We start from the raw sequence: 12,396 nt of genomic DNA, 5'->3' as shown, positions 1-12,396 counted from the left end.
TCACTCTTTCCTGACTTGGGTTTTAAGAAACCATCAGGAAAACCAGAAAATTCCATCTTGAAGCTCAGCAGAACTAAACGATGGGCATTTCCCTGAGTCATAGATGGCACAGGGACTCAGTAATCTACCATGGCATTCTTAATAGGTTCAAGTATGCCCCCTGGGGTTGGTCCACTGCTGTCTTGTATTCATGCTTGGGTATTCATTCATTAACCCCAGGATAGAAGATGCGACAAAGGATCCCTCCTCCATGGCATGAGTCTTTGGCTGGTCTCAGAGGTGGAAAGTGACCAACTCAGAAAACACACAGGAATTTTTCCTTGGAACTGGGGTGCCAATATCACCATCTTTTCCCTGAACTTTCCCTCTCCAGTTTCTGAAGATAAGAGGAGAAAATAAACTCTGAAGATATTGGGTAACAATTTCAGAAAACAAAAACACATGCTTCCAAATGCACTGTGCTTTCAGATATTCTGGGTTTAGTTCAGCTGCTGGTTCAGCTGACTGATGCATTCACTTCCATAGATGAGTTTCCGAACAGACTTCAGATTTGGAAATCCCCAGGTTACATGGCAATGGCAACTCACTCCAGTACTCTTGCCTGGCAAATCCCATGGACAGAGGAGCCTGGTAGGCTGCAGTCCATGGGGTTGCTAGGAGTCGGACACTACTGAAGCGACTTAGCAGCAGCAGCAGGTCACATGAGGTTCCACAATAGGAAGAGTTTTTATGGTTTGAGGGGTTACTTTCACAAAGACATCACTGAAAATCTCATTCAGGCTGTCTTGCAATGGTCCACTCCACCAGTAAACTCACCCCATTAATCCTCTAGATGACTACAACAAAGGCCAAAGAATGTTTACGTGGCACTTTCAAGCCAAGAGGTTTCACTTTAAGGTGTCTGTGGTCGGTGCACCCTGTCACACAGTTTCGGCCAGGAATCATGGAGGAACCATTTCAGTCGCTAAAACTTGACCTCTTTCCCATTCCTCTGTTCCTTCTTTTGCAAAAGCTTTGCCTGGATAACTCTGAGGACCTGATAAAACTTCCACGTTTTCAGGAGGTTTTCTAGAACCAAAGGGATCTTCTCTCTTAGCTTCTCTTCTGCCATCTTTCCGAGTCTGCGACTACTGCTCATGCGCAGGTGGGGAAGCGAGGAACCGCTCTATGTTTGCTGCTGCTGCTAAGTCGCTTCAGTCGCGTCCGACTCTGTGCGACCCCATAGACAGCAGCCCACCAGGCTGCCCCGTCCCTGGGATTCTCCAGGCAAGAACACTGGAGTGGGTTGCCATTTCCTTCTCCAATGCATGAAAGTGAAAGTGAAGTCGCTCAGTCGTGTCCGACTCTTAGCGACCCCATGGACTGCAGCCTACCAGGCTCCTCCGTCCATGGATTTTCCAGGCAGGAGTACTGGAGTGGGTTGCCATTGCTCTATGTTTATTGGACCATAGAAACGTCTGTTCTGGCTCTTGGCTGGATGACCAGGACCGTCTGTACCTTCTTAGCAGCGCTAAATCGCTGCGATCTTGCTAACCCTAACTCCTGGCGAAAGTTGCATAAAGCTGCCTTTACAAGGCTTCCAAACTTTTTAGAGCTGTGTCATCTTTAAAACCTAGCCCTTTAGGTTTCAACTGTATTGTCATAATGCTGGGGCGAGGCTGCAAACACCGAAAAGCTCATGCTCTCCTCATGATTTTGCATAGTCCACAAAAATTTTAATTTTTGGATTAATTGTATTTATGTATTTTAGAACAGCTGTTCACTGTAAACCTCAGAAAGTGAAGCAATAACTCCTTTGAAGATATCCAAGATTAGAAATACCAGATGATTTGATACCTACTATTAAAAAAAATAAAATATGTGATTTCTTTTTTAACTTGCTTATTTTCCCTTTTTTCCCTTTAACTCATATTTCAATTCCACACGTTATCTTAGTGTTTTTTTTTTTTTTGCTTGAAAATCTTTTACTGTAATATGCTGTGCTGTTAGTTGCTCCGTGTCCGACTCTGTGACCCTGTGGACTGCAGCCCACCAGGCTCCTCTGTCCATGGGATTTGGCAAGCAAGAATACTGGAGTGGGTTGCCATACTCTCCTCCAGGGGATCTTTCCAACCCAGGGATTTCCCGCATTGCAGACGGATTCTTTACTGTCTGAGCCACCAAGGAAGGCCCTAAAAACACGTGTACAAATTTATACTTAATACTTTTTCTTTCCTCTTGCTATAATTTTTTTTTTACGTCAGGATCGAGTTATCATTACAATTGTAATTCATACATCGGGTGAAAGTCACATAAATAACGACCAAACGGTAAAACGTATTAGAAGGACTTTACAGTGATGCTAGGTTAGTGTTTCTGGTACCTTGAGTTATCTAATGGCTCCTGGGGATTTCATTCCTCCGGACAACACAGTTTTAGATGTGGAGAGGGCAGAGGTATACTTGTTTTTCCGCTGGATGACAGAAGGGCCATAAGGCAAGAGGAGGACGAAAATGAGAACCTTCACTACTAGTGACGTCTCAGCAGATTAATTTTAGGAAAGAGAACTTAAGAAGTATGTGGAAACTCTGTACGTCCACGCCACCAGGCAAATCTTTCCGTGCCCCGAGTCACACTCCAGGTTAACTACCGAGACTTGAAGTCCCCTCTCGGCCGGCGAGCGACCCCATCCCCTCCTCGCAGGGACCGCACCCTCCCCGATGAGCCCCGCCCCCGCCGCACCCCCGCCCCTTCCGGCGCGCGAGGTTTGATTCCCTTGGCGGGCGGAAGCGGCCAGAACCTGACCATCCCAAAGTTTCTTAGGAACTTGCTGCACTCGTCGCTTTCTTCGGGATTGCAGTCCAGTGCGTCTGTCTTTCTGCCTGGTTCAGCCCCTCCCAGCCCTCCGCCCTCAGGTCAGTCTGTCCCGCGTGGGTGAGGGCCGAGGTGTCGGCCGTGCGCAGCGCGGGGGACAGCGGCTTGAGCCCAGTGTGCTGCTGGCTCACTGGCGTTTTGAGGAACTTCCTGGAGGCCCCGCCTTACGAGTTCGGTTCCCTGGATGAGATATTAGCCTTTCTGACCCCCGTTTTTCTCCGCTGTAAGTGGGGAGAGTGATCGTACCCGCCTCCGGGTTATCGATGAGGTGTGCAGTGGAAGCGCTTGCCCCCTAAGAGGCTGGGATAAATGTGAATTCCCGTTCCGCGTTTGCACGACCTTGACGGTCTCCGGGAAAGACATTCAAAGAAGGATTTCAAGTTGTTTCTGTTCGTACAACTCAATTTCTTGGGGCAGTTCAGTGAAAAAGGAAACGTGTTATGTCTTATCACTCCTCTTTCAGAGTCCAAAGGCTTCCTCTTCCTTCACTTTCCCCAAGTAGTGGCTTAAGAGACTTAAACTAAAAGGGGTGTACACACACCGAATGCTATAGCAGTAAAAGTAGTGGCCCTCACCGAAAGACCAGGAGGGAAAGGGAGACTTCCAACGGAGGGCGCCCCAGGGGAGTGATGCGGCCTCTCATTCCTAGGATGAGTCACTATTGAGCGTCACCACTGCTGCTTCTCTCTGGTAATGGAAAGGGAAAGGGGGAAGGCAGGGCAGCATCACAGGTGCTTGGAGTTTCGCGTAGAGAACTAGTCTCTAGTGAGGAACACTAGTTCCTCACTTTTTTGTTCATATCTTGGTTTCTATTTCTGTGCTGTGTGGGATAAATCAGAAACGCCCTCACTGCACCTTCATGGGCTTGTCTCACCAGTGGATCTATCCTTTCAGTATATCTACTGTGGACCAAGGAGATGATCAGATCAATCTCTTACTGCCTTTGGGAATGAATGTTTCTCTGTTGGTACTCCCAGAAGCCTCTACAAGGGAGCAGAACTGGATGTTAATTAAATGTATTAGAAGGTCACATTGTAAGACATTCTGTATTCTGCTTCTCATTTGAAATATCGTCAGCATCAGTGTCTTACCAAGGTCACTAGATAACATAAATGTACTACACAGCAGGAAATAGCATAGCCCAAAGAAGACTATGTTGGTAAGAAAATGCCCCCAATTTGTTGCTATCCTATAAAATTTACTGATAAACTTCCTCCCACTATCTAAGAAATTCCTTGTTTCAGGACCACAATTTGATACAGCCCCAGTTCTATTTAGTCACATTCAGAAGGACTATCAGGTGTCTGATTAGGGTCTAGTTTCCTTCTTCTTTATCCACAGATGGGAGGTTCCCTTCCACATTTAACTAACCATATACCTCCTTTAGCAGCAGCTGAATAACTCCAGTCGCATGTCTTTATTCTATATTTCCAGACTCTAGAGGATAAACAGAGAGGAGACTTAACAATATTTAGAACCAATTGTACTTCCACAAGCCAAGTAAAATCTGCTATCATTATAGCAGTTTGCAGTATAAACACTAGTTTTCTTATACAGTAGCAAAAATAATGTTACCTGGATTAAATAGATATAATTTAGGCCCACATTAGTTTTACTTCTCTGAAGACGTGGTATGATCAGAGGTAAGGGAGTAGATAAGAAAACGGAAGGAAGAAAAAAAGGGGAGGTATGTGATTCAGTCTTCACTGATACAGGTTGATCTCTGCTAGTTGACTGGAGGTTATAGCCTGAAAGTTCAAAACTCATTTGGGAAAAATCCGTCAAGACATTGATTAAGATGCTCTTATATCCCTTATCTGGGAAAATCAATTCCAACATCATACCAATTGCTTTCTTTTTCTGAGTGTGGCAATTTAAAATAGCCCAGTCTTTGGTATGGAATTTAGGCATGTGCATGGTGGCAATTAGAGTCTTATATTTCCTAAGACCTGTTTCTTTTCCTTTGTCTATTTTCATCTCATGGTCTTTTATTAGTCTGTGTTTTGGCTGTGCCACGCGGCTTGCAGGATCTCAGTTGCCCATCAGAGATTGAACCTGGACCACAGCAGTGAAAGGCTGGAATCCTTACCACTAGGCCACTGGGGAACTTTTTTCCATTTCATGGTTTTTAAGCTTCATAATGTCTGTTTGTGTTTCCTCTTTAATCCCTGTGTTCTGAATACCCCCATATTGCATTAGTTGGGGCTCTGCTCTCTAAGGAATGTGTTAGCCTACTTTTATATCAGACAACTTTCTGAACAGATTTATAGCCTGATATCCCTCCATTTCCAATATCCTGCTCACTCTCTTCTCCCTCATTAGGATCCCAAAGATTTCTTAGCCTTGTATTGACCTCTATATTTTACTGCTGTTTTTACCTGTTTAAAAAATTCTTAGTCCTGTAATTCCTGTCTTTGGGAGTGTGGTTCCACTTTATTCCCAATTTGCTCCAGTGACAAATTCTGTTTAAAAGGTTTCTAAATTAGTACTGCTGTTAAGGATATTTCTCATCCTGTATCTCAGGTGCCCAGGAAGAATAAATATGTCTTCTGTACTGTCTCCTTGCCTAGAACAACTTTTACCACTCAAATGGAAGCAGAAATATTTCATTTTATGTCACCAGCTTTCTATTAGCGTCAGGACCTGACTTTCCTTCTTTTGTTTGCCTACATTATTCGTGCAGATTCAGCTAGATTCAGCTGCTTATTAAGTTGGTCCTATGCCAGTTCTTCCTGCTGCTGCTGCTAAGTCACTTCAGTCATGTCTGACTCTGTGACCCCATAGACGGCAGCCCACCAGGCTCCCCCGTCCCTGGGATTCTCCAGGCAAGAATACTGGAGTGGGTTGCCATTTCCTTCTCCAATGCAAGAAAGTGAAAAGTGAAAGTGACGTTGCTCAGTTGTGTCCGACTCTTAGTGACTCCATGGACTGCAGCCCACCAGGCTCCTCCGTCCCTGGGATTTTCCAGGCAGGAGTACTGGAGTGGGGTGCCATTGCTTTCTCCAGTTCTTTCTAGAAAATGACTAATATTGTTTATTGGATCTTGGTCTTTTTTCCATTATCTTTATCTTTCTTGCTATTTCAACTTTGACATTGCTACTAAAACCATTTTTTAAGCTGATTGTTTTCTTGAGTTTTGATATTTTTCCCTCGAAAACTTCTGCTCTAGGGTTCATTTCACTGACCAAATTTTTGAAGGCTTTTTACTTGCTAAATAACCTACCTTTTATCTCCAAGTAAAATGACTCATGGTACTTTTTCTACCCCCTTCTGATGTCTATGTCAGAAGCTTTCTCTATCTCCTTTATACTTTAATAAAATTTTATTACACAAAAGCTCTGAGTGATCAAGCCTCGTCTCTGGCCCCGGATTGAATTCTCCTCCGGAGGCCAAGAATCCCGGCGTCTTTGCATGGTTCAGCAACAACCTTTGATCTTGGGGGCTCATCCGGGATTCTTCAGGACAAGATGGGAGCTAACAATTCCAGCCTCACCCCTTTGAACTGTACCTTGAAAAACGGATAGATTTGATCCCCAGGGCTTAAAGAAGACACACATGGTCTTCCTATGTGATACTGCATGGCCACAGTATCCATTGGAAGATGGCGAACGGTGGCTGGTTGGAGGGTTTCTTAAGTATAATACTGTTTTACAATTAGACCGGTTCTATAGAAAACAAGGGAAATGGATAGAAGTAGGCTTCCCTGGTGGCTCAGAGGTTGAAGTGTCTGCCTGCAATGCGGGAGACCTGGGTTTGATCCCTGGGTCGGGAAGATCCCCTGGAGAAGGAAATGGCAACCCACTCCAGTCCACAGGGTCGCAAAGAGTTGGACATGACTGAGTGACTTAACTAACTAACTTTATGAACCACAAACCATTAGGAACACATCTGTAATTTAAAAACATTAGGTGTCCTTAGCTTGCTGCAGCAAGAGGAACCCTGCTCCCTAGGATCTTGGGCATCTCAATAGGAGTGAATTGAAAGAGGCTTATATGGTTTGGGCTTGTGCTGGGGAAATGAGGACCACTTTTGGAATGGATTCTATCAAAGAGCAGGAGCATTTCAGCTTTTGTCTATCTGAGGAAGAAGTGGGAGCAATGAGGTAGCGCTAAGGGTGTCATTGGTGAGAAAACAGCAGTCTGTCAAATAAAAGAACATCATTTTAACTGCTTCAGGAACTTTGCTGGTGGTCCAGTGGTTAAGACTTTGCTACCAATGCAGGGGACCTGGGTTTGATCCCTGGTCAGGAAACTAGATCCCACATGCTGCAACTAAGGATTGGCATGCTGCAACAACTTAAAATCCTGCAAGCAACTAAGACCCAGAGCAGCCAAATAAATAAATAAAAATTAATGTTAAAAGAAAATAATTTTAACTGCTTCACATAGAAACATTCCTTACATGGTTATGGACAGGCCCTGTGGGAAACGTTGTTCAAGTTTTGATGTGAACATCTCAGTCTGATTATTTTTATGATTAATGGTTTCTTTGTCTATTTAAAGGACCCTTTTCTATCCTGAAATAACAGTATTCTATTAAAAGTTTTCAAAGATTTACCTTTCATATTTTCTTTATTTGATCTGGAATTGATTTTTATGTATGGAGTGAGAGGAATCTTGTTTTGTCTTTTCCTACGGCTAATCAGTTTTCTCAATATGATTTATATGCGTGAGACTTATTTATATTTGTAGTTAAAAGAGCGAAGGAGATAATCTCTTCGTAGTTTCCTTTTTGATTGTGTACTGTTTTTGTCTTACAGGTTCTTTTTATAGTTTTGAGTAAACTTCCAGGAGGACTATGAAAGATTATGATGAACTTCTCAAATACTATGAATTATATGAAACTATTGGGACAGGTAATTAATTTTTTCCTGAAGAGAATAGGTCATCCATTTGACAGTAGCGTGAAATGGGGGCAGCCATGAGCTATTTTTACTTTTTTTAGAATTTACTTATTTTTAAGGAATCTCCATACCATCTTCTATAGTGGCTGTATCAATTTACATTCCCACCAACAGTGCAGGAGTGTTTCTTTTTCTCCACACCCTCTCCAGCAAACAACAAAATTCTGTAAAACAATTATCCTTCAATAAAAAAAAAAGAAGCAATATTATAAAAAAATCAGTGAAGACTCTAAAAATGAAAAAAAAAAATTTACTTAGTTTTAGTTGAAGGATAATTGCTTTACAATATTGGGTTGGTTTCTGCCAAACCATGAGCTTTTTAGCCTAACTTATATAGTTTAAAATTTTTTGAACTTATTTTAGTAAGAAAAAGTGGAGCAAGAGAGAGGTGAGTTGTAGGAAAGGTCGTATAGTTCATTTTATTAAGGATAAAAGTCACTTGAGAGTTTTGAGCCAAGGAGTGATCTGACCTTTTGCTTTTAAGGGTCACTCTGGCTACTTGATTGTGAAAACAATGGCTGGGAGAGGGCAAAGGCAGAAGCAGACAGATGTTAGGAAGTCAGTGCAATACTTTATGTGAGTGGTACTGGAGATGATGGTGACATGGATGGTGATAGAACTGAAGGTAGTGGAATTCTGTGTATAGAAGGCGGTGGGCTTCTGTATACAGGCACACATATATGTATATATAAATATAGTTTATTGCGGCATAATACATAGTAAAATAAGCAAAGTGTAATACATTTGGTGGCGTTTTGGCTCACATATGCCCATATGTTCAGATCAGGACATAGAACGTTTCCATTCAGTGCCTGTCTCCTTTCCCCCAAGATAAACATTGATAAAATTTTTGAAGACAGAGCCAATGGGCTATGTTGATGGGTTGGGTATGGGGTGTAAGACAAAAGGGAAGGGCTAGAGATGGCCTCCAGGCTTTTGACCTGATCTGGGAAGATGAGTTTGCCATTTACTGAGATGGGGAATACCATGGGAGGGACTTTTGGGAACTTCTTTTTAGAGGTACTAAGTTTGTTTCTTTCAGATACCTGAATGTAGATATTTACCCAGCTTTTGAGCCAATTTTGAAACATAATTGCTTATTTTTTCAGTTTTAAAATTGAATGGAAGTTTCGTATTATCTGTCTTTTGTCTCTGCAACTTTATGTTGTCTTTTGACAATGTCAATTAAAAGGTTTAATTGCAACATTAATTATAAAACAAATTTCTAAAGAATTATAAAATGAATTTCTACTTCCTAATTGCAAAATTAAAGATATCCTATAATGGCAAAAGGGAATCTTTAGCCAGTCATTGGATAAGGAGAGGTTAGGATCATGGCTAATGCTTTGGAAGCAATATGAAAAAAAGGATCACAAAGTTCAGGAAAATATAGCTCAAGAGAGCTTTATAAAGTACTTGGAAAGGTATTTGTGCTTGAGTTCTCAGTTTGCTCTGCTGATGATATTTAAGTTAGTGTGCTTATCTCTTCATAATACATTTTCCTATACTTAGGTGGCTTTGCAAAGGTCAAACTTGCCTGCCATATCCTCACTGGAGAAATGGTAGCTATAAAAATCATGGATAAAAATGCGCTAGGGGTAAGTTTAACATTATTTTAAAAATATTTATAGATCAGTTTTGTGAATTACAACCTGAATTTTCTCTAATGTTCTAGTTATTGTTCTTTTATTAAAATAACATTTCCACAGCCAGTTATGTATAAATCTGTGGTTTGAAAAGGGCTTCCCTGGTGGCTCCACTGAGATAAAGAATATCTCAGATAACGAATATTGGCAGGCAGATTCTTTATCTGCAGAAGACCCAGGAGATGCAAGTTCAATCCCTGGGTTGGGAAGATCCCCTGGAGAAGGAAATGGCAACCCACTCCAGTACTCTTGCCTGAAAAATTCCATGGATAGAGGAGCCTGGCATAGTTTAGTATGACTTGTTATTTTATTTTTAAGGATGTAAGTGCTGATTAACATATATAAATAAGTTGAAGAGAATGTTGTTACAGTAGTATCACTCAATTCTCTGAACTCCTTCTGAAATATATGCCAAAATCACGAAGTGATCTATATCAGAATTATTTTAAATAACCTGTCAACTGATAATTCAGCTCTCCTTCAGTATTTTTGTTTTCAGTGCTCAATATTATGTTTATTAAACTAATAAAAAGATATTAAGAATAATTTTTCCTGATCATTTAAACATTGGTTACAAAATGGATTAATTGAATTCCCTGAAGCAATTTAAACTTCTGTTATAACTTTAGTATACCTTATTTACTTGACCCAGCAAATACCTTAATAGCAGATAAAATGTGAATTGTTATTATAAGATGTAACATACTAGTACTCAAAACTTATTCTAAAGCATCATTATGATGATATTCATTCATTAATTAATGATATTAATTCATTAATTCTAAACTGGTTTTTGTATTTCCTATTGTTATTATGCTTATTTTAATTACTTCTTGGACTTTAAAAATATTTTGATTACTTATAGGGTTTTAGTCATCAGATTCCCACATCTCCCCAAAAAAGAAGAAAAAAAGATCATCATATCAGAATAGTTAAAGTTACAACTTCTGGGTTAAGATCTAATATCAGGTTGCATGGCCCTAAGTTAATTGGATCTTAAACCACTGATCATTAGACTGAGTCCCTTTTTATAATAAAATATTACTTGTTTACTACATGGATATCTGGATTTTTATCTTTACTATGAACTTAAAAATTTTTTCAACTTGGTTATCCTCCTCCCAGCCAACTTCTTATTTTGAAAAATTTCAAGCTCCTTGAAAAGTTGGAAGACTGAAATAGTGAATACCTTTTATCTACATTCACCAATTTTTAGCTCAGCAGGCTTCTTTTTTAAAAAATTTATTTTTGATTGAAGGATAATTGCTTTACAGTATTGCATTGGTTTCTATCAAACATTAACATGGATCAGCCATAGGTTTCATCATGCTTCTTAATGCAGAGACTGAAGTGGTAGCCTAGACATGCTGCACGCTGGATAGTGTTCCTGTCATTTTCCTTGTTTGGAATGCTAACTTTCTAAAGGGAGTGAGATTATTTTATTTTGGGGGCATGTTGTACTCTTGCCTCAGACTGAACTTTTCTTTTGTAAAACCCTCAGGGCCTTTTGAAAATGTACTCAGAGATAAGTTTTTTTCTCTATTTCTGTTATTATTGAGCAAGTTGTTTTGAGGCCATTGACTGCTTTTGCTACTTAGTATTAGAGTTGTTGATATTGGGGCTTGGAATATTTTCCAAATAAGTTTATTGCTCATTTAATAAAATGTTTTGTCGCAGAGTGATTTGCCTCGGGTCAAAACAGAAATTGATGCCTTGAAGAACCTGAAACATCAGCATATATGTCAACTCTACCATGTGATAGAGACAGCCAACAAAATATTCATGGTTCTCGAGGTCAGTAGTACGTTGCAGAGACCTTAAGTTATTTGTCACTGTCTTAGTCTGTTTGGGCTGCTGTAATAAGTATCACAGACTGAGTAGCTTATGAACAACAGCAATTTATTTCTCACAGTTCTGGAGGCTGGGAATCCCAAGATCAAGGCACCAGCATGGTTGGGTGAGGGTCCTCTTTCTGGTTCATAGCTGGTACCTTATTGCTTTGTGCTTACATGATAGAAAAGGCTAGGGATCTCTCTGGAGCCTCTTTTATGAGAGCACTGATTTCATTCACGAGGACTCCGACCTCATGTCCTAATCACCTCTCAAAGGTTCCACCTTCTAAAATCACCATCTTCAGGGCTTAGAGTTTCCACATAGGAATGTTTTGGGGACACAAACGTTTATTCAGGCCATTCTCTTTCATTTTATGATAGTTATATGAGAGAGGTATTAAATTCATTTCACTTGCAAGATTAAATGCTAAGTGGCTTACCTGTTTAAGTTCTAACTGTAACAATTTAGACGAAGTAGACATGTATAATAAATTGGAGACACATTGTAAATATATCCTTTGTAGTACCCTCCTCATGTGATGGTGTGTTTTAGTGAACAGAATAGGTTACGATTTGTTCCTGGAGAGAACTCATGTGAAGCAACAAAGACCCAGTGCAACTAAAAAATAATAAATAAATTAATTAAAAAAAATAGCTCAAGACCAAAAGTATTCCAAAAGCTAGAATACTGAGAGTGTATTTTTGAACATACCTAAATTAGTTCATTCCTTTGCTTAGAAATCGAATTAACAACATCTCTGAGTTAAGTATGATTTTTTATTTTAAATTCCTCTGATTTTTGCAAGTAATAATGCTATTTATGTGACTCTGCTGCTCTTGCAGTATTGCCCTGGAGGAGAGCTGTTTGACTATATAATTTCCCACGATCGCCTGTCAGAGGAGGAGACCCGAGTTGTCTTCCGTCAGATAGTGTCTGCAGTTGCTTACGTGCACAGCCAGGGCTATGCTCACAGGGACCTCAAACCAGTAAGTGACTGCATTACAGATGCTCACCTGAGAATTTGACATCTGACTGTCATCACTCAAATTCCAAATGTTCTTTCTGTTTAGAATTTATTTGGGCTTTTGATATTTTTTTGTTCCATTCCTAATGTATCTTTCTTTTTCCTTTTTGACTTTTGACTCCTGCTGGGCTCTTCTG

At 40.4% G+C, this 12,396-nt stretch overlaps 1 protein-coding gene and 1 pseudogene across 1 annotated transcript in view; one reads left to right on the top strand and one right to left on the bottom strand.

Annotated features, from left to right (window-relative positions):
* Positions 1-479: 479 nt before the first annotated feature.
* On the bottom strand, positions 480-1,111 carry LOC138432350 (large ribosomal subunit protein uL30-like; annotated as a pseudogene).
* Positions 1,112-2,734: 1,623 nt separating this feature from the next.
* MELK (maternal embryonic leucine zipper kinase) overlaps positions 2,735-12,396 on the top strand; it is a 71,511-nt gene continuing 61,849 nt past the window's right edge. The window contains exons 1-5 of the mRNA XM_069576160.1: positions 2,735-2,894; positions 7,613-7,708; positions 9,269-9,354; positions 11,080-11,196; positions 12,078-12,221. Of these exons, the coding sequence (XP_069432261.1) occupies positions 7,651-7,708; positions 9,269-9,354; positions 11,080-11,196; positions 12,078-12,221 (405 nt within the window). The 5' untranslated portion in view covers positions 2,735-2,894; positions 7,613-7,650. The remainder of the gene's footprint in view (positions 2,895-7,612; positions 7,709-9,268; positions 9,355-11,079; positions 11,197-12,077; positions 12,222-12,396) is intronic.

The sequence above is a fragment of the Ovis canadensis genome, chromosome 2 (genome assembly GCF_042477335.2).
Source record: "Ovis canadensis isolate MfBH-ARS-UI-01 breed Bighorn chromosome 2, ARS-UI_OviCan_v2, whole genome shotgun sequence".
In the NCBI taxonomy this organism is placed as follows: Eukaryota; Metazoa; Chordata; class Mammalia; order Artiodactyla; family Bovidae; genus Ovis; species Ovis canadensis.
This window is presented reverse-complemented; position numbering and strand designations above follow the sequence as displayed.